The following is a 27,834-nucleotide window of genomic DNA, read 5'->3' as shown; positions in this document are numbered from 1 at the left end:
TTCCACTGTTTTATAAACATTAAAATCTAACCAACCTTGAAGAGATTTCCAAAGTCCACCCAGTCACATTTCAGGTGAATTCTTCCTGCATGAACTACCTTTTGCTGGTGACCCCACCAGTGACAGTGAAACACAATTCATTCTTCATAAACAGTAGAACAAGGCAAAGGCAAGAAACGTTTTAATTTGCAGATTGTCTAGAATTCAGGACATGGACTAATCAAGTAAGTAGCTGGAGGTCTGCGCATTATTTGAAGGATTAGATGAAGCAATTATTTTAGATATATTTTTCAAAAATGCATATGTGATCCTAATATAAGATCTTAAATTCAAAGGAAATGTTCCTAATCATGAAAGATCATTAACAAAATCTTGCATAGTGAATTTGTATACTTAAATAGCATGGTCCTGTGCATTCATTATCTAGATTCTAATCCTTGTTGCTGAATTATGGGTGCTGTGGATAATTCAGCTGAGATTTTTTTTTCTCCTGCTAAAATAGATAAAACCCACTGGTAAAAACAAAACTATTGCTTTGCATTTTTCAGGCTTGAAATTAGAAAATACAGGGTAATAAGATTAAATGGTACTTATCTTTTCATGAATAAATTATTAATATAGAAAAACCATAATTTAATGTTAGTTGGTAAATCTCCTCCTGTTAGGCACAGTAGACATTCCTTTGTGGTGTTACTTTAAACTGGCTCAAACCTCAAGTCTGTTGAAGCAATTTTTAAAAGGATTTGGGGAATTGAAAGTCAAGTTTATTTTTATCGCAGGCAGTTTGCATTCAGTCCTTGCTCACAGTACTGAATTCAATACCATAACAAGCTGGTGACAGGAAAAAATTTAAGACTCACAGAATTCAAAAGTTATTTGGGTTATCTGAAGGACTGCCTCTTCACAATTACATCTGCTCCAGAGGTGGTTATTCAGCAGGTTCTGACAAGTTCTGGAGAACCGTTAGTGGAAATTTTGAGTACTTCAGATAACCAGTAAATACCACCTCTGACTGCCCCTGCCCCCATCTATTCTCTGCCTCCTGAGTCCCAGCTGATTAGGGGGAAATGGGGATTTTGCAGTATCTTTCCCCTGGAGTGGGGAGGGAATGGAGATTTTACAGTTTCCTTCCAGCCATGCCCACCAAGACACGCCAAGCCATGCCACACCCCTTAAGCCACACTAACAGAACCAGTAGTAAAAAAAATTGAATCCTGCCACTGATCTGCTCATTCATCAGATCAGGCAAGAGAGGGGTGCTAGAGGGGGAGGTTTTCCATCTCTCAGGGAACTGCACATGGTGAGCTGTTCTGACCCCCTTCCGTCCAGTAATGAACGTCGACACAGGCTTAGCTGTTTGCCACACTTTATTTACAGTACCTGCAGGGTCAGGCGGTAGGCCACCAGGTTGATGACGGCCTCCATGGGGAACCGCCCAAGATACCTGTGGTCCAACTTCTTAGCCGGCCAGTGGGAGGGAAGATGCTTGGACAGCCACACACGATCTCCCACAGCCAACTCCGGCACCTCACTCCGAGACTTATCTACCACTCTCTTGTAGTCCTCCTTCACTTGATTCAGATAGTGGCGCACCACTTGGTGGACCACCAGAAGCTCCAAGAGGAAGTCATGCGCTGTGGGGACCGGGGAGTTGACTGGGGTTAGAGGGAAGAAGTGAGGGTGATACCCGACGTTAGCCATGAAGGGTGTCATCCGTGTGGAGGTATGCTGCGAGTTGTTAAATGCAAACTCTGCCACAGCCAGGTACTCCGCCAAGTTGTTCTGCTGCTGATTCACGAAGCAGTGCAGGTCCTGTTCCAAGATCCCAATCATCTTCTCCATCCCCCCGTTGGTTTCGGGATGGTGTGCTGAGGACATACAAACCTGGACATCTAGCACCTCCATCAGTCCTTTCCAAAACTGGGCCATGAATTGTGTCCCATGGTCCGACACGACCCAGTCGGGTAGGACGTGCAGCCGGAAGACGTGTTGCATGAACATGTGGGCGGTGGCGCGGGCTGTCGGCAATCTCCGACAGGGGATGAAATGTGCCATCTTTATGGGCATGTCCACCACAATGAGGACCGTGGTAAATCCTGAAGATGGAGGCAGTTCTGTCAGGAAGTCCATGGACACAGAACCCCAGGGTTTGTCTGGGGTCAGCAATGCCTGAAGCAGCTCTGGAGGAGCTCCCGTCGCTGACTTGGCCTGCCGACACTGTACACAAGAGGTGACGTACATCTGCATGTCATGTCGTAAGCGGGGCCACCAGAAAATACGGGAGACCAGGTTCAAGGTCTTGAAAAGGCCAAAATGTCCCACCACCAGATTGTCATGACACTGGGAGAGAATAAGTCCCCGGAGGGGCCCTGAGGGCACATAGAGCCGGTCCCGGTACCTCAAGAGGTCATCGTCAAAGGTCCATGGGGAAGCTGGCCCTGCCTCTGCCCTCCGTTGCTCCACCCACTCGTTGCACCACTGTGCATCCCATATCTGAGCCCATAAATCCACGGGCTCATGAACTGCAGCGAAGGATTTGACAGGCAAAACTGTCCAAGGTGGGAGTGAGTCTGCAGTGTCAGAGTACTCCGGTTTCCGGGACAGGGCATCCACTCTTTGGTTTTGCGCACTTGGAATGTAGGTCACCCTGAAGTTGAAAGGGGCAAAGAACAGAGACCACCAGATCTGGTGCTGGTTCAACTTGCACGCCGTTGTCAGGAACTCTAGATTCCTATGGTCTGTCTGGACCTTGACTTGATGCCTGGCCCTCTCCAGGTGATGCCTCCAGGCCCCAAACACCACCTTGATGGCCAGCAACTCCTTCTCCCAGATGGTGTAATTGTGCTTGGAAAGATTGAGTTTCCGCGAGTAATAAGTGCAAGGGAAAAGAGTACCCACCAGGGGCGTGAGCCTGCAGTAACGCTGCGCCCACCACGATGTCCGCTTACACCACAAACGAACAATGGGGATCAGGATGTTTCAGGATTGGCTCCTTTGTAAAGGTATGCTTCAGGGCCTCAAATGCGTGCTGCTCCATGGGCCCCCAGCGAAACGGTACCTTCTTGTGCAGGAGCCGAGTGAGGGGCGTGGTCAGAAAAGCAAAGCTGGGGATGAAGGTCTGGTAGCAGTTGGCAAACCCGAGGAGTCGCTGGGTATCCTTCACACACCGAGGAGGTTGCCAACTATGCAACGCCTCTACCTTGTCCGGCTCCATCGCAATTCCTTCAGGGGAGATACAGTGCCCAAGGAACTCGATGGTAGTCTGCCAGAACTGACACTTCTCCAGCTTTGCGAATAAACAATGCTCCTGGAGTCGTTGCAGAACCAGGCATAGATGTTGCTGATGATCCTTCCAAGACGTCGAGTAGATCAAGATGTCATCCAGATAAATGACAATAAACTGATTCAAGAGGTCCCGGAAGATATCATTCATAAAGTGCTGGAAGACTGCCAGGGCATTGGTCAAACCAAAAGGCATGACCTTGTACTCAAAATGTCCATACTGGGTACCAAAGGCCGTCTTCCATTCATCCCCCCGCCCAGACCCAGACCAGGTTATAAGAGCCATGCAAGTCCAGTTTCATAAACACTATTGCCTCCTGGAGCCGCTTCAACCACTCAGGAATCAGGGGCAGCGAGTAACGGTTGTGCACCATGATGGCATTAAGGCAACAGTAATTGCAACAGAGTCTCAGATCCCCAGTCTTCTTTTTGACGAACAAGACCGGGGCAGACAGTGGCAATGACAAGGGCCGGTTAAAACCCCGGGCGAGGTTCTTGTTCAGAAAGTCCCACAATGCGGCCAACTTCAGCTTGGACATGGAGTACAGGCGACCCGCAGGGAGCTTGGCGTCTGGTACCAAGTCAATGGGGCAGTCATAAGGCCGGTGCGGTGGCATTTGGTCTGCCTCCTGCTCGCTGAAGACGTCCGCGAACTCTGCTAAGTCCGCTGGCATGGACACCCTGGGTGAACTGAGCATCTGGCCTGCACAGATGTGATGGGTGTGGTCGACACATTGCAGGGTCGGGCACATGATCAGGTTCTGGGACCAATAAATCTGAGGGTCGTGCGCCCACAGCCAAGCCAAGCCCAGGACCATGGGGAAATGCAGGCCTGAAGCAACATAAAACTGGCCTCTTCGTGCTCCCCGAGGACCAGGCACAAGGGCTGCGTGGCGGCCATGATAGGCCCAGACAGAAGCACCCGGCTGTTAATGGTCTCGATCCACATTGGTGGGTCCACCGGACACAGAGCGATGGCGTACTTGGTAGCAAACACCGCGTCCATAAATTTTATGGTAGTCCCGGAATCGACCAAGGCATGGGCCAGAATTCCCTGTGGACTACCAGCCAGGAGGATGCGTGCTGCCAAGATCATGTGCCGGGGAGGACCGTCAATCTCTGTTTCGGCATTCACCCGACCAAAAGTCTCCCTCAGATTGGGCTCCCCCCATTTCCCGACACATTGTTCCGGAATTGAGGAGTAGACCCCAGACCTCACAGCCACCCTACTCTTCCTGGGGCAAACTGTGGCCAGGTGTCCAAGATCCCCGCAATAAAAGCACAACCCCCCTGCACACCATCTGTCCATCTCAGATTGCGACAAGTGGGGTTTGGCAGCACCCAACTCCATGGGCTTCTCCCATGGAGCTAGGGTCTTCTGCAGGATCGGCACTCCACTGGTCTCCTGGGATGCGTGGCGAGGCCTCTGTCTCTGCAGCCAGGCATCTATCCGGAGGCACAGGTGGATCAATGCGTTGAACATCGGTGGCCTGTCCACCCACCCTAGCTCATCCTGCAGGTCATCTGACAGGTCGTCTTGAAACATGTCCATGAGGGCTGCCTCATTCCAGGCCAAATCTTGACTCAGAAGCCAGAATTTGTTGACATAATCCTGCAAGGAACCCCGGCCCTGCTGCAGCATCTTGAGCAGTCTGGTGGCTGTCCTCGTACATAAGCCTGAGCTGCTGACAAAAACCCCTAAAATCGTCCAGCAAAGGGCTTGCCTGGGACAACAGAGGAGTAGCCCAACAAGCTGCGGTGCCTGAGAGCAAGTTGATAATAAATCCCACCTTCGCCCGGTTGGTTGGTTGGAAAGTCCTCCTCTCTCAGGATGATAAACAGCTTACATTGTCCCGAGAACAGCTGACATTGTCCCAAACATGGCTTGAGTGCCGGCAAACATCTCTGGCACAGCCACTGGACAATTTCTCCGAGGCTGGGGGGAAAAGCAGGCCCCTGCAGCTGAGCTATCTGTCCAGCCAGCAGAGCCAACTGCTGTGCCAACTGGGCGTTCTCAGCACGTAATTGCTCCATTGTGGTTTAATGAAGCTTTGTTTATGCTGGGCAGGACACAAACTGTTCTGACACCTCTCTGTCCGGTAATGAACGCCGACACAGGCTTAGCTGTTTGCCACACTTTATTGACAGTACTATAATCTTGTTGGCTGAAAGCTCAAACACGATTCACTGGCAAGATGTTGGCAGCAACCCAGACTCCAACAGATACAGACAAGAGCTTCTCCAGCTTGTTACAAACGGAACCATAAGGCAGATCAGACAAGGAGTTCTCCAGATTAATATGAATGATTGTATCCTGCAAAAAGTCTCCTCTTATATACGCTGTTGGGAAGGGCTAAGCCACAACCATCTGGGTTTGATTATCTCTTAGGAACTTGTCTCCAGAGCAGCTGTTGCCTTCATTTCTCCGCCCTTCTTAATCTTGTGTCAGGGACAAACTCCCTTTGATCTTCCCCACTGCTCCATGCCTCAGGTGCCTCCTGGTGGCCAACCAGCCTCTCTGGTCCCTGCTCTGAGTCTCAACCCTGCCCAGGGTCCTCCATCTCTTCCATAGCCGACTCATAGAGTTCCTCGCTATCTGAGTCGCTCAGCAGTTGCAATGGATCCTGTTGGGTCACAAGAGTGACCCAAGGAAGCAGGCTTTCTCCTTATGGAACATTCTCCTCCATCAGCTCAGTCAGCTCAGCTCTATCCCTCCTTATTTTCCAAAAATCCCTCAACACCTGATTTTGTCATGAAAGGACTGGTCACATTTTGGGTTGCTCTTCTGTTAATTGAATTGTGTATGTGTGAATCTATGTTTGCATATGTGAATATGATTGGTTTCAGCATGTTATTTTTATATTTTCTTTACTATACACGAGTGGCCCCCAACCTTTGGGCATCAGGGACTGGTTCTGTGGAGAGTGATTTCTCCATGGATCAAAGGGAGTGTGGTTTTGCATGCTGCCTACACTCTGCGGATGGGGCTTCGCCTGTTTGTGTGGCCTGATTTCTGGCATGCCGCAGTCCTGTGCTGGTCCATAGACTGGGAGTTGGGGACCCCTGCTATACACAACCTAGAATCACTTCTTGTGAGATAGGCAGTGACATAAATCTGATAAGAAAGTAAATAAATAAATGTTAATGAATTTCTCTTTCATATCCTGTAATTTGTAAATGGGGCAGCACGGGTCAGCAACTCTTTGAAGTTCACAAATTAAGTTTCACCTCCACATACATGTAAATACTTTATGCACATTTATGGCTTCAAGGAGAGAATTTCCCATTTCCAACCATTCTGAAATCAGTAATCTGCTTCCCAATAAGAGATTTAAAGTAAGTTTTGAATGACCTTTAAATCCTAAATGGCATAACATCATTGTGCAATTTTTGAGTTCAAAGTCTTGCTGAATGTTTTTCCACTGCCAGTGGCCAGCAATTATCTTCAGATCCTCAGCTTGGATAGTTACATAAAAGGCAAATGTATGTTTTGTGAACTCCACTTTTATGCACACCATGCTTTCCCCCAAAAGTGTATAGAACCTGTAATCTCTTTGTCTTTAAAGTGTGAAGTTAGGAATGTTGATAAATAATTGCCCTGTAGTGATAGAAATAAAAGAAAACATTGTTTTAAAAAAAGATAGAGGAAGAATGGAATTTAGAATAGATAGTGGCTTCAGTTGGCCGCTTTCTTCTTTCAACCGTGTCTCATTTAAACAGCTTCTGGGTGTTTTGAAGAGGAAAAGAACTCAGAAGAGGATGGATCTGACATGGGCAGAAGTTCTGCTTCTTCTCCCTATAATTTTCACCCTTTTCGCATCTTTCCAATTGTACAAGAGAAAAGGGCAGCTTCCCCCTGGACCTGCTCCATGGCCCATTCTGGGGAACATCTTTCAGCGAGATGTTTTACCTCTGAATAAATCCTATAAAAAGGTAAGGTCAACTAACTATTTTACTTCTCCAAAGATATTTCTAAATATACAACTAAGGTGAAAAATAGGTTTGAACAACTGTACACTGCTGAGAAGATGCCTGATGAACTGTTGCAGGAAATTCAATTGACCATTATTGGAATTGCAGAAGAACACATACCATATAAGAAGTCACAGAAAAAGTGCAAATAACTTTAAGGTGAAACCGTCAAAATAGCTCAGCAAGGAAAAGCAGCCAAAACAATAAGCAAATGGGAAGAAGCATCTAAACTGTTTTTGAAAATGTTGAAGGGTACTGGGCCTAAAACAGAATCTTGGGGTTCCTCCCCCTGCTCCAGTGGTGGGATTCAAATAATTTAACAAGCGGTTCTGTGCCCTAATGACTGGCTGGGTGGGTGTGACTGGGTATGTGTGTCATGTGACTGGGTGGGCATGGTCAACTCAATGTCACTGCACTAAGTGTACATGTCCTAACATTATTACCGCATTAAAACATACATTATGATACATAACTTCTAAAGCTCTTTGGAGAAGCAAATGCTCAGATATTATACAATGACCTCCAACGTAGAAATAAAAATATTTTTCATTAAATCACCCAACTGGAGTCCTCTGTAAGGATCCCAAAGAGAAGAAGCATCTGGTTATATGCATCTCTAATCTCTTCCTGGGTAATGGCAAAGAAAGGCGCGTTCACAGAGCAAAGACCATAACACCCAAGAGAAGGATGGCAGAGAAGACAGGGAAGGCAGAGGGCCACTGGGTTTCCCCAGGAAGACACTCCCTCCTTCCAAGCCCTGAAGCCGAGGCTACCCACCCGCCAAGAGTGTGCCAGTGCTCGCTCACCTGGCTGTCATAACCGCATTGTGAATGTCTAGATAGGTCATCATTAAGGTGCCAGGCCCTTTCTGCCACTGGCCTGCTGAGGCTGTGAGCTCCTGCTCCTGCAGCTGCTCTCTGGCAGGCGGCTGGTCTTCCCAGTTTGAAGGAAAGATGAGCTGAGAAACCTTTTTAGACTTTGGCTTCAGTGCTGTATCCTGATTAAACAGGATATTTTATTATTTATTATTTAAATGTTGGGGCTCCACCAACTCCACCACAACTCCAGGCAGTGCAAAATCACACAGAAGTGTGAAACAAAACAACTTAGGCATTTAAACCATTGTTTTAGCCCAAAGCTCCACTTGCATCAAATTCTGGGCAGGGCATTTTAAGAAGGATATTAAGAAATGGAAGCATGTCCTTAGGGGATCAACCAAGTTGATAAAATTTTCCACGGAATGGTTGAAAGCTTTTGTTTTGTATAGCCTAGAGATCTGCAGGGAGATACACTTCAAGTACCTGAAGGCGAATGTGGTGAATCCTTGCTTGGGTTTTGGGACTGAGAGAAGAAGAGGCGGGAGAAGTTCCTGGCTTCCAAACCACCAGGATTATCAACTGCAGAGCTTGCTTGGCTCTGTTCCCAGCCTTCTCTGCAGTGCAAAATAACAGCAACAAAAAAGCTGCAGTCATGTTTTCTGTAGCATCATGTGGATCTCCTGGAGTGGTAGGAGAGGGAGAGAGAGACGCTGCCTGGCCTCCACTCTTTCTCCCTGGCCAGGCAGCCGGAGCATATTAGACGTTGATTCCATCAAACATGACTAAATACATCACTATCATTGAGCATCCTGTGTTCAGGTTACCATTACTAATCCTTCATTTCAAACAAACCTTATTTTGTTAAATCCTTAATTATCTATTAAGCAACAATAAATCTTTATAAAATTATAAAATCACCTATCTCTATCTATTGGTCTTACAAAAAATAAAAATAGTAATACTAAAGAAAAAAGAAAAAAAGGTTTCCCATCAACTCTCCCACCAATCAACCATAGAATATAGAATACTTTTAGTGTAACATATTCAACCCCAGTAATAATTTTCCATTGTTAATCCAAGTAGTTATTGAATAATTCAATTCATGTATATATCAATTATTCATTACATCATTGTTAGTCCATTTAACATACAAGAATTTTTCCAGTATAACATGATCACTGCTTACAACTATACATAACGTTCAAGTCATCCCACTCTTATACATTAGATTCATTATTGTCCTTTATATATCATATCATCAAGCACTCTATTTCCTAGCAAAAAAAGAAAAAAGAAAAAAAAACTTTCATAGCAATGACTATGACTTTCTAGTAATACAAAGGTAAACAATTTCATTTCCAAGTTTTTTTGTCTAACCATTGGTAAAACAAATCCCATACCTTATAAAATTGCTCATCCCCTTGCTCTCTAATTACAAATGTAAGCTTACTCATTTCAGCACATTCCATTATTTTCCGAATAGTTTCCTCCTCTGTTGGTACTTTCTCATTTTTCCAGTTTTTTGCAAATGCAATTCTAGCAGCTTTTAAGATATTTACAATCAAATATTTCAAGTCCTTGTTGTAGGTTTCTGGTATGATTCCCAATAAAAAGAGCTCTGGTTTTAAGATGACATTTCCAGCATTTTTCCGACTTGTTCTTAGACATTCTTGCTATTCTCGTTGGGGATAAGTGCCACCTATAAAACAACTTATACATATTCTCTTTATATGAAGTTGACATTGTCATTTTATAGTTTTGAGACCACAGTTTTTGCCATTTCTCTAGGTCAATCCCATGCCCAAATTTTTCCCCCCAGGCTAACATAGTTTCTTTAACTTGTTCTTCCTGAAGTTTTACCTCTAAGAGATAGCCATAAAGTTTTTTAATTACTTTTTCATCAGTACCTGTTAAGATGTTATCTACTTCAGTCATTTTATCATAAAAACCCTGGATATCTTTTAAAAGCGCATGTTAGCAGTTTCCCCCAGTGAGAAATGCTTCCATTAATAGTTTTCCATAAAGAAAGTGCTGAACAAATTTGTCTGCCATTCCATATGTTAAAGTTATCCTTTAATCTCATTCTCACTGGCTTCTTGCTTCTTTTGTAAGATTAACTTTCTCCCTGGCCAGGTGGCATCCCTCTCCCTCTCCTATCCCCCAGGGAGAGCCAGGTAACGCTGCAGAAGCCTTTACTGCAGTTTTTTTTTGTTGCTGTTGTTTTGCATGCACGTCAAGAGCTGGGAATAGAGCAAGCAAGCTCTGCAGTTGGGAATCCCGGCGGCTTGGAAGCCAGGATCTCCCTCCACCTCCCCTCCTCTTAGTCCCAAATCCCAAGCAAGGATTCTTATCTGCCATTCCATACGTTAAAGACTTCAAGTTACCCTTTAATCTCATTCTTGCTGGGTTCTCACTTGTTTTGTAAGTGGCCTCTCTCTCCTACCTTCCTGGGAAAGCCATGTGATGCCATGGAAGGAAGCCGCCCTGGATGGCTGCCTCACTCATGCACCTGGCATCACACTCTCCCGGCAGTTGAAGTAGCACCATAGAGACCTCCAGGACCTGCAGTGGAATTGGCTGCCAGCCAGAGAGTGGCTCTGGGAGGAGGAGCCCACAGCCTCAACAGGCCAGCAATGGAAAGGCCCTGGTGTTCAGCTTCGGGGCATGGAAGAAAGGCATATGTTGGGCTTCCTTGCAGTGAGGAAGGCAGGAGGAGTATTGTGTGAGCCAGCAGCCTAGGCCGAGCTCACAGGGTGCTCCTGGCCAGTCCCCCTTGAAGAAATTATTGCCCCTGGCCCATGTCACTTAGAGAGGCTAGTCACGCATGCCCCCAGCCACTGTCTTTCCCAACCTGCCCAGCAGCTCTGGACTGGGCAGTGGTTCGGCTTTCCCAGATGTCCTCAACCCCTGATCCTCTCCTGTCCTGTCCTTACTTCCATATCTGGTGCCAGAAAGAAAGGTGAGCTGGACTGAGCTACTGCCACTTGTCCCCCTTCCCCACCCTGCATCTTGCCACCACTCAGACTCTCCATACTGCTGGGTCTTGCCTGCCATGGCTGCCAGCAGATGGGAGTGGTCAGTGGCTGTGAGGTTCCACCACTCGCATCACCCCTCTGCCAGCTGGCCCTTGCCCACTCGCCTGCCCAATAAGATTGTGGGAGAGCCGGGCTCAAAAGATGGCCAATCCTCAATGTGTCCCCCACCCCAGGCAGCCCTTTGGCCAAGTGCGGCAGGCTCAGAGATACTCGTCTCCCTCCCCCGCCATCAGCCTTACCTTCTCAGGCCAGGTGAGAGGCGAAGGAAGGCTCACCAGGCAGGCAGGTAGCTGGGCTGGGTGGGAGGAAGGGGAGAATCATGAAGGAAGGCTTGGCAGGGAGCTGGGTTGTATGGTGGGCTGGGGCAAAGGCAGGCAAGTGGGCTGAGCCTCAGGGGTCCACATGGTTGACGCAAGGGAGCTAGACATAAGGGAGCAAGAGAGCAGAAATTCCTATGCTGCAGCCAAGGTGAGTGAAGCAAGATAAGGAGTGACTGTGTGGGGAAGGATTGGGCAGGTGGGCTGAGGGATGGCAGCCAGTGGTGTGATTAGCTATTTGTGCAAACTGCAGAAAAAGTTAACAACTGGTTCGCCTGAACCAGTCTGAATTGGCTGAATCAATCAGCATATTGGCCCAAACAATCTAGGTTCACATTTCATTTTTCCTCTAGGCCCTTCCTCTACTTTTCGGATGACAAAGTTGTCAGCTAAGTTTGGTTAGGAAACTGTTCAATCTCCAACTTGCTGCAGAGTTTTTCTCTCAGTTGAGATATCAAGTTAGTTAAAGTCTCCAATTACTACTGTGGTACGTTAACATTTGTTAATTGATTAACAAATTGGTTGGTTGGCTTGTAGGATACATCTATAGCAATGTCATTCTTTTTTCCCCTCTTACATTGACCCATATGGATTCTAGGAAGTTTTCATCCTTGGTTTCGTGCATTTCTGTAGAGATGTAGTGATTTTTTATATATAATGCAGCTATACCTCTTTTGTTAAGTCTCTTTCTTTTGAATAGTTTGTATCCTTCTATCAGTACATTCCAGTTATGAGTTTAATCCCACCAAATTTCAGAACACCAATGGCTCTGAAGCCCCCATAGCTTTTTATTCCTGGACACTCTCTCCTCCAGAGAGGAACTACAGTCAGATCGACAAGGAGGCTCTGCCTGCCATGTACGGGATTAAAAAGTTCCATAAATGTCTCTATGGACATAATTTCACACTGTTCACCGACCACAAGCCCCTCCTTGGACTTCTGGCTGGTAACCGTCCAACCCCTCCCATCCTCTCCCCTTGGATGACCCACTGGACGGAGTTCTTAGCAGCGTACTCGTATATGCTGCTGTACCATCCAGGCAAACAGTTAGGGCATGCTGATGCCCTCAGCCATTCCCCCCTTCCCTGCACTGACCCACAGCCAGTTCCTTGCCTCTCGGTCCTGTCTATCACATCCTGGGCCTGCCACTGACAGCCACTGATGTAACAGCTGACACTAGAGCTTACCCAATCCTATCCCAGGTCATGGCTTGGGTCCTGAGGGGCTTGCCTACGGGTGGGGTCTCGGATGACTTACGCCCATTCAACACCCTCCAGTTGGAATTGTCACTACACTGTGGTTGCCTTCTGTGGGGGGACAGGGTCATTATTCCCCCGACCCTCTCCCATCAGGTGCTTACTCACCTCCATGAGGACTACCTGGGCGTAGAGCGCATGAAGGTGCTCGCCCAGAGCTATGTCTGGTGGCCCCATTTGGATGAAGAGATAACTACCTGGGTGGCCAGGTGCTCCCGTGCCAACTGTCCTGCCCTGCCCTTCCAGCTGCCACCCCTCGGAAATGGGTGGTGCCTAGGGGACCTTGGTCGTGGCTGCACCCGGATTTTGCGGGCCTATTACATGGCCAGGTGTTCCTGGTGGTCGTGGATGCTTACTCTCGCTGGGTGGAACTCATCCTAGTGTCACCCACCACCGCAGAAAGCACTGTGCGGGCCTTTTGGCGCTTGTTCGCCACGCATGTCTTGCCGGACATTGTCGTGTCCAACAAAAGCCCGCAGTTCACGTCCATGATGTTCCAGGAGTTCCTGGGCGCACAGGGCATCCACCATGGACCTGTCACCCCTTATCATCTGGCCAGCAATGGCCGTGCAGAACAGGCAGTCCACTCGGCCAAAGAGACCCTGGGCAGGATGGACCGGGGTGTCTGGCCATCAAGAGTGGCTGCTTACCTGTTGGGTCAGTATTCAACCTCTTGCCCTATCTCACACAAGAGCCCTGAGGAGCTGCTGATGGGCCGGCACCTGTGGATAGATTGTACCCTCTCTATTCTGGGGAACAGCCTGGCAAACTGCAGTTTCAGGGATGGGGATCTTGTATGGGCGAGGAGTTATTCTGGGGATCCAAAGTGGGTGCCTGCCACTGTCACTGCAATAACTGGTCCCTGTTCTTACAGAATCCACCTCGCAGATGGCACCGAGTGGCAGTGCCATGTGGATCAATTAAGGTGCCACCTACCTCCTGAGGCCTTCTCTCAAACTGGACCATTGAGCCCGGCCATCGTCTCCCAGCAGCTGGCCTCCATACTACCACAGCCTGCAGTCACAACACCTTGTGAGGCCTTTCCCCAGTTAGGCCTCTCCTGCCCAGCTACTGCCTCCTGGTAGCTGTTCTGTTTGCCAACTCCATCCGTGTTCACCCCTCCTGGTTTTACCTGCCTGGAGACCTTCCCCCAGTCAGGCCTCGCCTGCCCAGACACCAATTACCAGCAGTTGGACTCAAACCCACCTGCGACAGCTGTGCCCCCTTGCCCTATCCTACGTGTGCCTTTGGGTCCACCTTCTGGAACAGGCCTGGATGATGTCACCCAGAGCTATAATCCCTCCAGGGAGGAGTTGCAACAGGGACATTCTGCTCCTCCGACACCGCCTCCTGAACTGAGGCGCTCGGGGCATGTCCGCCGCTGACCCGCCTGCCTCCAAGAGTACGCATGCACCACATTTCCGTATGCGCTCTCACTAGGGGTGGGGGGAAGAAGTGCTAAGTCTTCCACCTGCGACTGGTCCTAAAGTCCTCAACTTATGACTGGCTGCAGGTCCTCGACTTATGACTGACAGCCGGCAACAGCCAAACCTGATTGACTAAAGTGCGGCTGGCTGAGCACGGGCTGCCAGAAGCGTTCCTATTGGGTGCCAGCTTGACAGCTGGGTAAAAATAGCTGTCAAGCAGGTGAGCCTATCTCTTTACTGACTGCGATTTACTTGCATTGCTTCCTGCTTAAATAAATGCTGTTAGCTTACCTCATACACCTCACGTCTCGTCCATCACTCGATCTTCTAAACTCACCGTTTGGGGATCCCCAAGTTCATGGAGCAGAGAGGTTTTCAAACTTGGGAACTTTAAGACTTGTGGACTTCAACTCCCAGAATTCAGGCTCTGCTGGCTGGAGAATTAGTTGAAGTCCACAAGTCTTAAAGTTCCCAAGTTTGCCATATAATGGAGCATAATCATATTGTTGTATTCTTTGGCCATTAAAAGTTATTGAACTTTTGCTTTAACATATTGAAGGTCTCTCGCTATCAAATTTAAGAAGTATTTCGACCATACCTTAGAATAATTTCACACAAAAATGCTTTATCACCTAATTAACTGAAATTTCATCTAATTCTTACCTTTAGCTTGCTGCAAAATATGGACCTATATTTACTGTCTGGATCGGATCAAAACCAATGGTTGCTCTTTCTGGATATGACATGGTAAAAGATGCTTTTATAGATCATGCAGAAGAATTTAGTGGGCGAATTCAAACACCTGTGAAGGAGCGACTATTTAATAATAAAGGTTCACTATCTTTCATTTCCTTATTTTTGTTTTTCTTGAAGTTTCAAAAAGTAATTTGAAAGTATCTATATGCTGGTTATATTACTGAAAGCTATGAATGATTCACTTGAAATCAGGTTTTGTAAAGATGTTGGTTTTGTTATGCTTCATGAAGAGGAAGGAAATGTTTTTTCCACCATTTTTTTTCCCACTCCTGAAGTCTGCCCAGATTGTTGTTTACTTGCAAGAAAATATAATTTCCCCTTAAGCTGGTCCTCACAAAACGCTTTTCAAAATGGACACTTTGAAGAGCAAACGACCAATTTCTCATATTTCAGACAGTTTGTGCAAAGGCCTAACTCTCTAGTGAGGGTTGTAATTGTGGGAAAAATGAAAGGGAGAAGAGGATGGACTCAGTTACAACGGTGGCAAATACTATGTTGGTGCCAGATTGCTGTGGACAAGATCCTTGAGGCTGCTAATATTTGGCAGTGCCTTGTTGGCTCATACCCTAGCAGTCATAGCTTGAAACTGTGTTCTTTTTATTGGGGACAACTCTACTGCACAAAAATACCTGAACTGAAGCAACTCCATTTTTTGGGGGCTCAGTGAAAATTGCATCTCAGTACACAATTCTCTCCATGTCTGGTGTAGGGATTTCTTCCTGTACCATACCACACTTACAGAAACCTGTGACATTACTTCCACAACTTCATTCATTGTTCTTTTGATATAGCAAAAATCGGGAATGGAAAGATCAAAATTGTGCAGTTCACCTTACTAGTAATTCAAGCATGAAGGTTTGTGTACTTTAAAAGCGGAGAGGAAAAAAAGTGCAATGCATATACCATATTTCCCTAAAAATGAGTCAAGGTCTTATTTTCTTGTGACCCCCCCCCCCCGAAATAAGCGCTTGGCCTTCTTTTCAGGGATATCCTGTTATTTTTGAGGTGCAGGAGGTGGCAAGCGTGGTCACCTCATGGCTGCTGCTTTGTTGCAATATTTTTGGGGAGGGCTTATTTCCAAGGGAGGGCTTATTTTAGCACATGTGCTCAAAAGCCCAAATGGGCTTATTATCCGGGGGGGGGAAGCTATCATTTTTGGGGAAGCAGGGTATTTTTTTGGGGGGGGGCGTTCCGCGAAATTTGAGAACTGATATCTCATTGTGATCTGTTTCCTGTGTCTTTGGTTTCAGTTATGGCCGATACTGATAAGAAGAAATGGAAGGCGATGCGACAGTTCATACTTTCCACCTTGCGAGATTTTGGGATGGGGAAGAAAAGAATGTCTGAGAGGGTGCAGAAGGAAGCCCTTTGTCTGGTGGAGGAATTGGCTACCACAAAAGGTAAAAAAAAAGAAACTGGGAATGATTTGTTGTATTATGTGAAGTTAGCGGATAATTGGATTCTACACTGAATGTCAAATCCTCTACACTTAAGTGCACAAAATAAAGAAAAACATAGATAGGGAGTGAGTGCCCCTCTTTCTTTTCGCAATATTGTTCAGAAGCAAAAGGAAAAGTACACAAAGGAAGTTTTTGAGCTTTTTCTCCCTCTTTTCTATCCAATATTAGTATATGACTTCATAAAATTACAAGCTTGCTCAGAAGTACTAAAATTTTAATGTGGTTGTATGAACTAAGAGATACAAAACCCTAGGAAGCACTAATGGGGAAGTTATAAATTCATAAAATTACAAGTCTCCTCAAAAGTAGTGAACTGTTATGCTGGATGCATTGTCCAAGCTAAAATGTGTGTTATATCACACGTCAAGCAAGTTCACCAACCAGCAAAACACTTTATGTATAATTGAGGCAGGTAAACTAAAGGATATAAGGAAACCACAGATAAGAATAGGCTGCATGAGACATTGAGAACTGTAATGGGGATTGAATTAAATGGGTATAAATATAATTTATTCAGGAAGTTAGAGCTCTTTGGAAATCTGTCTTCATTGGACAAGACTCTTGTGGAAGAAAATAGGAAAATAGGAAAAGAAATAGAAAAAAATATTTTTTTTTAAAAAAAAGTGTTGGATAGATTAGGAGAGAGAAATGGAGGGAACAGATTGCTCAGTTAAAACTGAAAGGAAAAGCAAAAATGTTGCTTAAAAATAATTTGAACATAGTGCCAAATTAAACATCAGGCAAAATCAGCAGCCAGCAAAGGACCGTATGGATGAATGAGACAGGTGATCTAAAGGTGGAAAAGAAAACTTGGTAGATTTCCGTTTTTTTATTTTTTATTTTATTTTTTTAAAGAATATCGAATCAATGCATGAACAGTGTGACACGTGGGTGTCATACATTCTAATACAAATAAAACTAATCATAATTATTACATTCAATCAATTTATGTATTTGAAATAATAATACACATTTATATTAGGCTATAGCAGTGGTGGGTTTCAAAAATTTTTAGAACCTCTTCCATAGGTGTGGCCTGCTTTGTGGGAGTGGCTTGCCGGCCATATGACTGGGTCAGGGTGGCTTGCCAGCCATGTGACTGGGTGGGCGTGGCCAACTTGTAAAATGTGGTGAAACTCACTTAACAACGCTCTTGCTTAGCAACCAAAATGTTGGCTCAGGAACTCTGGCATTGAAGTGTGCAAATCTTAAAGCTGTCAAGTTACAAGACCCTTGCACCCCTAACCCTTTAGAAAAAAACCCCCAGGGGTGTTCAAATTTGACAGTTTTAAGACATTTGGACTTCAACTCCCAAAATTCCTCCTCCAGTCATGTTGGCTCAGGAACTCTGGCATTGAAGTGTGCAAGTTTTTAAGGTGTCAAGTTACAGGACCCTTGCATACCTAACACTTTAGAAAAAAACCCCAGGGATGTTCAAACTTTCCAGCTTTAAGACTTTAAGGTTTAGATAGGATTCTTAGAGGTGGGTGGGGCGATTGGTGAGCCAGCCAATCAGTGAGTGGCGGGGGTAGCAAGCATGGTGCGGACGGGCGGGGGGAGGGAGCTGGAACCGGTTCTAAATGGCATGGTAGATTTGTAGAACCTCTTCTATAGAAGAGGTTAGAAATGGCAGGAATCCACCCCTGGGCTATAGTCATCATTATTCAATTATTCCATATTATATCTTGTTATTACTTTCATTATTATAAAATGTGTACACTAATATTCCCTCTTCTCTTATTAAAGTTATAAAAGCAGAATAAATTTCATGGGTAAGTAATTCCATCATTTAAAAATGCCTTTCTAGTATCTCTTTTTCCCAATTTAAGAGTTCAATTTCCAGTATATTTGAAAATTTGTTATTTTTCTCTCCTGCACTGTCATTTCCAGTCTGGTATTTGCTCAAAGTACCTAGATGCTGTTTTAACACAAGATCTGAGCCAATAGTTCTAAGTTGTTCCTTGGGGTTAAATTTAAAGCAAAAAGAAAATCCTCTCCCCCAGTTTCAGCACAGACCACCTATTTCACTCCTGCACCTGTTGTCCCAGCTTTGTGGCAGCCATCTTTAGGCTATCTTTCTTCTTACTGTGGCTGAGATGGAAAAAAAGCCCAGGTCAGACAGTGGATCTGTGACTCCCCTTGACCTCACAGGGTACCCCTCTTTTCTTTGACACCTCTACAGGGCAGCTTTGGCTCCCTCCAAAGCCCACAAATAGGAAGAGCTCAGCACAAGGAATGCAGAGACCTGAACCTTGTGGTTTAAATCACCCTGACGTCATCTGAAAGTCCAAAACTTGGTGGATTTCAAAGTGGAACATGGAAACAATACTTTGTATCTCGATTAAAGTGGCTATAATATTTTAATATTGCAATCATATTACATTTTTAGATAAGAGAGAAAGAATAATCATCCCAACGTCTTTGGCCTGAACAACTTTTTTATTGCAATTTTGTAGTGAGAATCATGGAAGAGAAGATTCACATTCATTGATCACACTCATAACTTTTCTCTGGTCTTTGTTGCAGGGCAGCCTTTTGACCCAAGAAGAAGTTGTGCAAGTGCTGTTTCTAATGTGATCTGTGCAGTAATCTTTGGGAATCGATTTAATTACAAAGATCACACCTTCATAAAGAACCAGGAGATTGTGGAGTCTCAAATAAGATTCCTTTTTAGTTTCCTAGGAATGGTATGTTTTTCCTCTCTGATGCTTTTCCTGATACCCCATTTTTCCTAATAGGTCTCTCTGTGTGTACAAATATCCAAATTAGAAGTGCGAAGGTTAAATGCAATGAGCTACTAAGCATGAGCTATCAAATTTGACATCCAGTGGGATTGAGCTACTCAAACATGAATTGATTCTCAGCAAACCTTTCCTGGCTAGGCTTATTTCCTAGGAGACCATTTCCTTCTTTCATAACTCCTTTGGTTCCTGATCTGCTTGTTCTAGAATTACTGATTTCTTAACTAGTCAGGGAAGTCCAAACATGGAATTTCACTGGAGGGGATATGTCTCCTAATAGTAGTATTTCATTGCAGTTCTCTTGATTGAAAAGTTGTTTTTAGTTCTCATACACCTTGTTGTTTTAACAGATTACATCCATCCATCATCCCCAGCCAATAAATTAATGATATAAGGACAATGTCAATATTACAATCAAATTAATTATTATATTTTACAATCAAACTATTATAATATTTTTAAAGTGCAATGGTGTACATACAGCTATAAATCATATTAGCAGTGCTAATTATCATGTTAGATTGTAGACAGGTGCATCTCTCCTTGTCATGGCTTTTCAGACAACTCCCATATGTTTATGCGCACACTTCTTTCTTCCAGTCTTCAAGGACTTTGGCCTTTTTCACCATTATCCATTTGTAGGAGAGATGGGTGGGGGGAGTCTAGGAAAAGAGCAGGTGAGTCCCTTGACAAAGTATCTCCTGCATGGAAATCAGCCCAGGTGAGGAGAGATCTGGGGGAATGCTTTCCAAGAGACACCTCTTCAATTAACTTATTACAAAGATACATTCCCATTATAATTTCTAGATGCTGTATTTACTCGTGACTACAATTAAAGACAACATACTGAGATTTTTGTGATTCTTGTCTTCTGGTCTTGGACCTATCTGAGGGTTGACAATTAGTAATATGAAAGTAAAAGCTACTCTCTGAAGAGTTGGGTTATTAAGCCTCCACAATAATGACCAAACAGGCATACTATTTAATTTGTACTCTGTGGCAGGTGTACAATACTTTTCCAAAAACAATGGAATACTTTTTGGGGCGACACATCAAGTCTTTGGCTGGGGTTGAAAAATTCCGCGATTATATCCGTGAGAAGATGGATTTGCACAAGAAGACATTGGATCCCCAGAACCCACGTGATTATATTGATTGCTTCCTTCTCAGAATACAGAAGGTAGGCATGTAGATACCATATCTGGATAACTGTATAAATATCTCCAATATGCATCTAAGATGAAAGTACTTCATCCCAGATGATGATGGTGGTGGTGATGATGTTATCCATTCAGTGGTGTCCAAGTCCTGGGGATAATATGGTCCAGGTCTCTCCACGTCTTCTGATCTTGACCTAGTTATTTGAGTTGTTCTGTGCTATGGCTTGTGTCCAGACATTGTGTTCTTCTGTGGCATGTTTTCTTTTACTGCTAACTCTTCCAAACAAAATTGTTTTACAATACAATACAATACAATACAATACAATAGTAGAGTTGGAAGGGACCTTGGAGGTCTTCTAGTCCAACCCCCTGCCTAGGCAGGAAACCCTATACCGTTTCAGACAAATAGCTATCCAACATCTTCTTAAAGACTTCCAGTGTTGGGGCATTCACAACTTCTGGAGGCAAGCTGTTCCACTGATTAATTGTTCTCACTGTCAGGAAATTTCTCCTCAGTTCTAAGTTGCTTCTCTCCTTGATTAGTTTCCACCCATTTTCTCCAGTGAATTCCCTGCAGGAGACAGTTTTGTGGTTTTTCCTTGCAATGACATGTCTGGAGTTATGCATTCCAGTACTTGCTTGTTAGCCACATTTGCTGTCCAAGGAATGCGCAGAAGCCTTCTCCAGCACTGCAACTCAAATGAGTATGCCCCATAGGAAGTAATACAATCTGTTTTGTTTACTTTTGGACAACCCCTTCCTGTCCATTGGTTGGCATGTAATCCTATTGCAGGCCTAATGGTTGCTAATCCATACCATTCTCCAAGGCCAAGCATTAGAAATGAAGACTACTATTTTTTATGACATAATTCTTCTAAAAACGAGTTTGTATAGAAATTTGCTTTCTGTGCTAATTTAAATATTATCAGACAAGCAAGTTGTTCCTTCCTCTGCAGCAAATGCTGATACAGAAATACCTTAGAATAAAAGACATTTTCCATATATCGTAAAGTCAGTATGGTTAAATTATGTTTCCCTTAATTGAAAGAGGCACTATGAATGGTTTCATGAATTACTTTATTTCAATTCCAAGTAGAATTTTTATTCTTCCATTTTCCTTACTATGTTCTTTTTAGGAGGGTAACTGCACTCCTGAAGATCTTGTGAATAATGTGTATGGACTCTTTACTGCTGGGACATCAACCACAGCCCAGACTTTGCTCAGTAGCCTCCTAGCAATAGCTAAGTTGCCACACTTTCAAGGTAGAGAAATTTCTCCAAACACAGAAATGTGTCAGTACTCTTAGGACCTTCACTACTAATGCTAGGAAAAAGAAAGTAAAGCTGTTATTGAGTAAGTTAAACTCAATGCAGCTGCATTTCTGCATTTTTCCTGAGAACTCCTGGGAAGTCTTTTGCCAACATTGCCTTCTAGAATGTTCTACAATGTTGTTTTGTTTTGTTTTTTAGATTTCCTAATCCAGCTAACATACCCTTGAAACAAATGGGTCTTGCATAAGATCTTGAGGTTTCATGAAGACAATTCTAGTGAAATAATATCCATTAAATCATGAACAGATCATGAAGATCATGTGACTGAATACTTTTAACAACAGCAATCTTTTTCCCCATACAACCATAGAGGAGATTAAACAATTACATTAACTGAATAATTGCTTTATGAAATTTTAATATGAATGAGTGCATTCAGTATAGTATAATAAACCTTTAGTATATTGACCTAATCTTTTCTTGAAGATCATTTTTGCAACTCTGTAACATACCTTTTAGCTCAAGATAAGATCTCTAACATTTTGAAACATACTGCTTCAGGCAATGGTAAAATTTTGTGTAATTATGGACATAAAGGAAAACAATGATCAAGATTGTTACAGAATATAATTGAATTTAATCTATGATACTGCCCAAAATTGTTCGACTGGTTATAGCTTGAACAGCTAGGTTTTTTTAAAATGGACTTTGAAGATTTTAGGGAAATGAATGCTTGCTTCTACTGACATGAAATACTAAATAACCTGTACATATAATAATGATTTAGGAAATTAATTTAGATGAGTATTTTTTATCCTGATCACTATTTACTTCACCTTTAGTAAAGTTTCTAATTTATAGAAAGACTTTATGTTTGCTACCTAGTAAGGCACAGTGACGCAGATAAGCAAAATCAATGTCATCTTGGAGTACAAAAGTTGAAATATTCTCAACTGAGAAGTGAGAATAAGGAGCTATTGTCCTGTCTAGAATTGTGTTTCTTGAATGTGCTTCAAAAACATGTTTCTATGTAAGTGGTAGTTCAATGAAGGTGCTCAGCATGAAAAAGTAAAAAGCTATCAATCTCATCTTAATGTTTTTCCCTCATAGCTAAAGTGCAACAGGAGATTGATGAGGTGGTGGGTACAAATCGCATTCCAAGCATGGAGGACCGGTTGAAGATGCCTTTCACAAATGCCATGATCCATGAGGTTCAACGGTGTCAGAAAATGAGTTCTGAGAACTTTCCACGGGCAACAACTTGTGACATAAAATTCCATAGTTATATCATTCCCAAGGTGTGGTGCTATAGCTATTTGTCAAGATATTTTGGGGAATAAAAGAAAAAAAAGACTTATTTATCAAGAAACCTTTCACATCCAAGGCAATCTGAATAAATATGTATTAAACTAATGTAGTGCCCTTCCCTCCATGTTCACAAAACATTTATAGAGGACTCCCAAGTGTCCTATTTTATTTTAGGTAAGTGGAAACCAAAGACTTTTTCTCCACATGAAGTACTATCAGGGGTGGGATTCAGCTGGTTCGGACCAGTGTGGGTGAACCAGATGCTAATTTTACATCTGGTTCACTGAACTGGTTGTTGCAAGGACCAGCTGGCCCTGCCCATCCCACCCCACTTGCTCTCCCCCCGCTATCAGGAGCCTCCACGTGGCCCATTCATCATGCCAGGTAAGTACAGGGCCCACATGGAGGCTCTGAAAGAGCAAAAATGGGCCTACCAGAAGTTCTGAAAGTCTGGAACTGGGATCGGTTCTGATTTCTGGAGGGGAAGCATGGGGGAGGCTGTTTTTGCCCTCCCAGAGGCTCAGAGAAATCCTCTGGAGCCTGGGAAGGGTGAAAATGGGCCTCCTGGAAGTCTGGAAATGGCCTCATTTACGGCCTCCAGAGGGCCTCCAGAGTTGTTTTCACCCTCCTGGAGGCTCGAAGAAAACCTCTGGAGCCTGGAGGACAAAAATCCCCCCCCCCATGAAGAGGCTGAGTAGGCCATGCTCCCCATGGCCACACCCACCCAGAAACCAGACAGAGAACCAGTTGCTAAATTTTTTCAATCCCACCCCTGAGTACTATCCATAATGTTGTCTGTTTCTTCCTCTCCCTCTAGTACACGGCCATTGTGCCAATCTTCCCCTCTGTACATTTTGACCCTTTCCAGTGGGAAACTCCAGAGAAGTTCAATCCAAATCATTTTTTGGATGAAAAGGGCCAGTTCAGGAAAAGAGATGCTTTCATGCCATTCTCAGCAGGTATATGCCTCTGGAACAGATTGCTTTACAAATTCACATGCTTAATTGATCCATGTTATCAGACACGATTCCAGCAGGTGTACTTCCTAAATAAGCTTTGCTTTTCTGTTTGCTATTGCAGGGAAGAGGGCCTGTCCAGGAGAGAGCCTGGCTAGGATGGAGCTCTTTCTGTTCTTCAGCACTCTGCTCCAGAAGTTCACTTTCTATCTGACTGAGGACACCAAAGACACAGATGTAATGTCTTTATACACGGACTTTGAAAATAAGAATCATTACCCTCTTATACAAGCCATTAAACGTCAATGGACACTTGTGTCCAATAATTAGGAGAAAGTAACAAATGAAACATGTGGGATGGCTATTACATTTTAAGGCAATCTTAAAATTGATGTGGAATAAAAATACAGTAATTTTTATAGCAAAGATAGCTACTTTTACCTATGATCTGACTACATGTTTTGCCTCAATTAAGAAATGTTTCATAGATTTTTCTCTAAGCTATATTCTGCAAGCTCGCAATATGTAACTTGTACTGGAGATTTTAACTTTATATGATATTCTTAGAAGTACTACCATATGAGAAACTGAGTTTGTGGACATATTTTATAATTTACTGATACAGTACGCTTGAGCTAAATACAAGATCACATCATGTTGAATCTGTTGATATTTAATTATTGTTTTAAAAACTGATAAACTGTGTCTTATATATGATTGAACTATAATAACTGCTTGACAATATATACAACTGAAACGTATTAATTTACTTCAGACTCTGTAGCAACCTCCTCTTTATGTAAATGTTATGCCATCCAAGTAAAAAGCAAAAAATAAAATAAAATAAAAATCACACTTTTCAGATTGTCAAAAGTATCCAGCTTAAAATCCTAGTATTGAGATCTATGAAATTTGGTGTGTTCTCTTTCTGTGATCCATCTATTTTCTAGTTGGAATTCCATCTATTTTGCAACATCAACAAATATTAAAGCTACTTGTGTTTTTTTTTAATTAAATGACAAGTAGATCCAGAAATGAAATTGTATCAGGAACAGGTCGTTTACAGGGCTTCCAGTCCAGTCCTTAGGACAGATTGGGTAGGCTTGACATAGCTCTAGAAAATATAGAGAGGTTTAAAATTACAGGACCATGGAAACAAACATCAATGGCTTTTTGAGATAAACATGACTTTAAAGGTCATATTACAGAGGTCGTATTCAGCAGGTTCTGACTAGTTCTGGAAAATCAGTAGCGAAAATTTTGAGTAGTTCGGAGAACCGTAACTACCACCTCTGACTGACCCCACCCTATCTATTCTCTGCCTCCCGAGTCTCAGCTGATCAGGAGGGAATGGGGATTTTACAGTATCCTTCCCTTGCCATGCCCACCAAGCCATGCCCACCAAGCTAAGCCATGCCACGCCTACCAAGCCACATTCACAGAAACGATAGTAAAAAAAAATTGAATCCCACCACAGAACTATTAGTGCCTAGGTTGGGAAACAAGAAAATTTTCCTTGGCTGATAGTTTAAGAATATACTTGTTCTGCTGTAGGCTGTTATAGAATGAAAGTAAAGTGAGAAGAACTAGATGGACATCTTGATGGAGTGATGATGAGGCTACATATTACAAACTCCTGCCTTTATATTTTATTTTTGCCTTACTTTGCAGCAAGTGTTATCAAAATCGTGGCCTGCGGGCTGGATGTGTCATGCATTGGCCACACCAACCCCGGTTTAGTGAAGGGGGAAAAGTTGCAATATGTCACATGACGACAATGTGACAACACAAGTTTGAAACCCCTCCATTACAGAAATAATTTTTTTTTTAAATTATTAGTACCAAAGACTTGGTCATGTCTGTCTTTGAACTCTTTCTTCTTTGCTGGGACTGAGAGCACATATGGTAGTGTCAACATATATGGCCTTATCCTTCTGGCCAGGTAGCCAGGTATATGGAATGATTACTTTTCTTTATATTCCCCTCCCAAATATGGATTCGCAAATACACTGCAAATGCAAGTTGGCATTTCCCTGCATTTTTCCATGAAGTTTCCAAATATGACCACACCTTCCAAATAAGTATTTTAATGACCACATCTTTCAAATATTTTAAGGATATTTCACTTCAAATAATATAAACCTAATATAAATGTCACATTCTGCTAAATATATTTATTGAGTGAATTACACACACCTGTAGATTATGCTTAGAAGAACATACAGCAAGAATCAGCCTGAAATGAAAGAAAAAAAAAATTCCATATAAGGCATGCGAAATATTTTGACTAAACTACGGTAATAACTTGTGGATCACAAGGATGTGCCAATATTTTTCCAGCTGAGAAGATTGCACTGCAGTTGTATATAATGGGAATAATTTTAGCAATACTTGAAAATGCATACCATATTTTAAATACAAGGGGTCCTTGTTTAACCAGTTGTGTAACTGATCGAAGTTACAACAGTACTGAAAAAATGGTACTAGAAAACCTCAAATATCTCTACTGTCCCAGTGGGGATGTTCCTCCTGTCTGCCCTTGCCACTATCTACATTAGTTTCAAGATCAGTATCCCAGAAACAAGCATTGCTAAATGGTTAGTCATAGGAGCCAGAAGAGAAATGATAGCTTCAAAACGCTGGAGGAAACTAATATTTTTCTCTTCACCGCTTTCCTGACCCAGTTTATGTCTTCCTTCTTTCATTTCCCCCATAACTGGGAAAACAGGTAGGAGAGGATCCTCACCTACTTTGAGAATAGAGAAATTGAAGGGAAAGGTTAGTATTTTTCCTGTGCTGTAGTTCAAATATGCAGCAACCCTTTCCCTCTGGTGGCTTATTTTATGAACCCAGGAAGATGCAGAAGATCTAATTATGGTTCCCTTGGTCTCATATCTGGTTTGGTCTTGAAGTTAAAAAAGCTCAAATCCAATTTATTAAGTTGCTTCAAAGGTATTAAAGTATTTGTTATAATCTTCCTCCCAAACAGCAGATATCTTTCACGAGTACAATCACTATCCCTACAAAGTTTTAAAACTCAAAGATAAAATCTGTTACTGCTATTCTTCTCCACTTACTTATATTGAGGTGGGATTGTCTATTTACATCAGGGGTGTCCAAACTTGGGAACTTTAAGACTTGTGGACTTCAACTCCCAGAATTCTGGGAGTTGAAGTCCACAAGTCTTAAAGTTCCCAAGTTTGGACACCCCTGATTTACATAATCTTAGGGTTTAAAAATGATGACAACAACTAAACAGCAGAATAGGTTTCGCACTCTGTAGGTTAACCTTCAACAAGAGTTTCTTTAAGTCTTTCTCATGTCCAGCCATTAAAGTGGTTTCAATCAGCCTGCTTCCAAACCATTTCATGAAGTCACATAGCCTTTTTATTTCTCTCAATAAAATGGTGCTTGGCATGGCTTTACTTTGCTTCACAGCATCTCTTTTAATAGCTTTTCCAGCACCAGTTTCTCCTGAAACTGCTCTCGAAAACCTTTGGCAGGTGGTATGATTTATAAATCTATCAGGATTAAACCAACCGCCTCCAATCTGTATCTGGTATGAATCGTGACCACTGTTATAAATTGTGGTCACGGTGACTGTGAGGATGACACTCTGGAGAAGGCTGAACTAAATTGAAAGCATTCACTTTCTACTTTCTCTCTCAACATTAACAATATGGAAAAATAAATAGCATGAGACGTTTGGAAGAGCACAAAATTCTCTTAATAACATTTCAAAATAGGCAAGGTGGTTGAGGAAAGAAAAGACGAAGTCAGAAGGACTTCAGAAATGATCATCAGGTTATTCTTTGTTTTGAATATTCATGGATTCATTCCAAAGGATTGTGAAGACATGGAAGATTTGCCAACCCACTTGGGCAGTGCACTCCTAGTAAATTAGTTAGCAATATATTTTGTAACCTATTGCTTTTATCTAGGTGGTTTCATGATTTGAAGCTGCTTAGAGCCCACAGGAACTTGTCAGCATAAAAGTCTAAGTAAACAAGTTAATATTAAAAAGCAAGAGCAAAGTACACATTACCAAAAAATGGAAACAAAATTCCCTCAAAT

The 27,834-nt window shown here is 43.2% G+C and overlaps 1 protein-coding gene and 1 long non-coding RNA gene across 2 annotated transcripts in view; one reads left to right on the top strand and one right to left on the bottom strand.

The window, feature by feature from the left end:
* LOC309398808 overlaps nt 1-116 on the bottom strand; it is a 62,557-nt gene extending 62,441 nt beyond the window's left edge. The window contains exon 1 of the long non-coding RNA XR_014176444.1: nt 36-116. This is a non-coding gene — a long non-coding RNA (uncharacterized lncRNA). The remainder of the gene's footprint in view (nt 1-35) is intronic.
* Nucleotides 103-24,648, top strand: LOC309398799 (cytochrome P450 2C5-like). Its single transcript, XM_081966016.1, is given in 11 exon segments — nt 103-224; nt 7,003-7,215; nt 14,777-14,939; nt 16,114-16,263; nt 18,850-19,010; nt 20,068-20,244; nt 21,361-21,487; nt 22,607-22,794; nt 23,622-23,763; nt 23,885-24,061; nt 24,064-24,648. Coding segments are annotated over 10 exon segments (1,482 nt in total). The 5' UTR covers nt 103-224; nt 7,003-7,041; the 3' UTR covers nt 24,087-24,648.
* Nucleotides 24,649-27,834: the final 3,186 nt, after the last annotated feature.

This window comes from Natrix helvetica (assembly GCF_964273705.1).
Source record: "Natrix helvetica genome assembly, chromosome: 1".
Taxonomy (NCBI): Eukaryota; Metazoa; Chordata; class Lepidosauria; order Squamata; family Natricidae; genus Natrix; species Natrix helvetica.
Note: the sequence above shows the minus strand (reverse complement) of the source record. Positions and strands in the feature narration are given on the sequence as shown.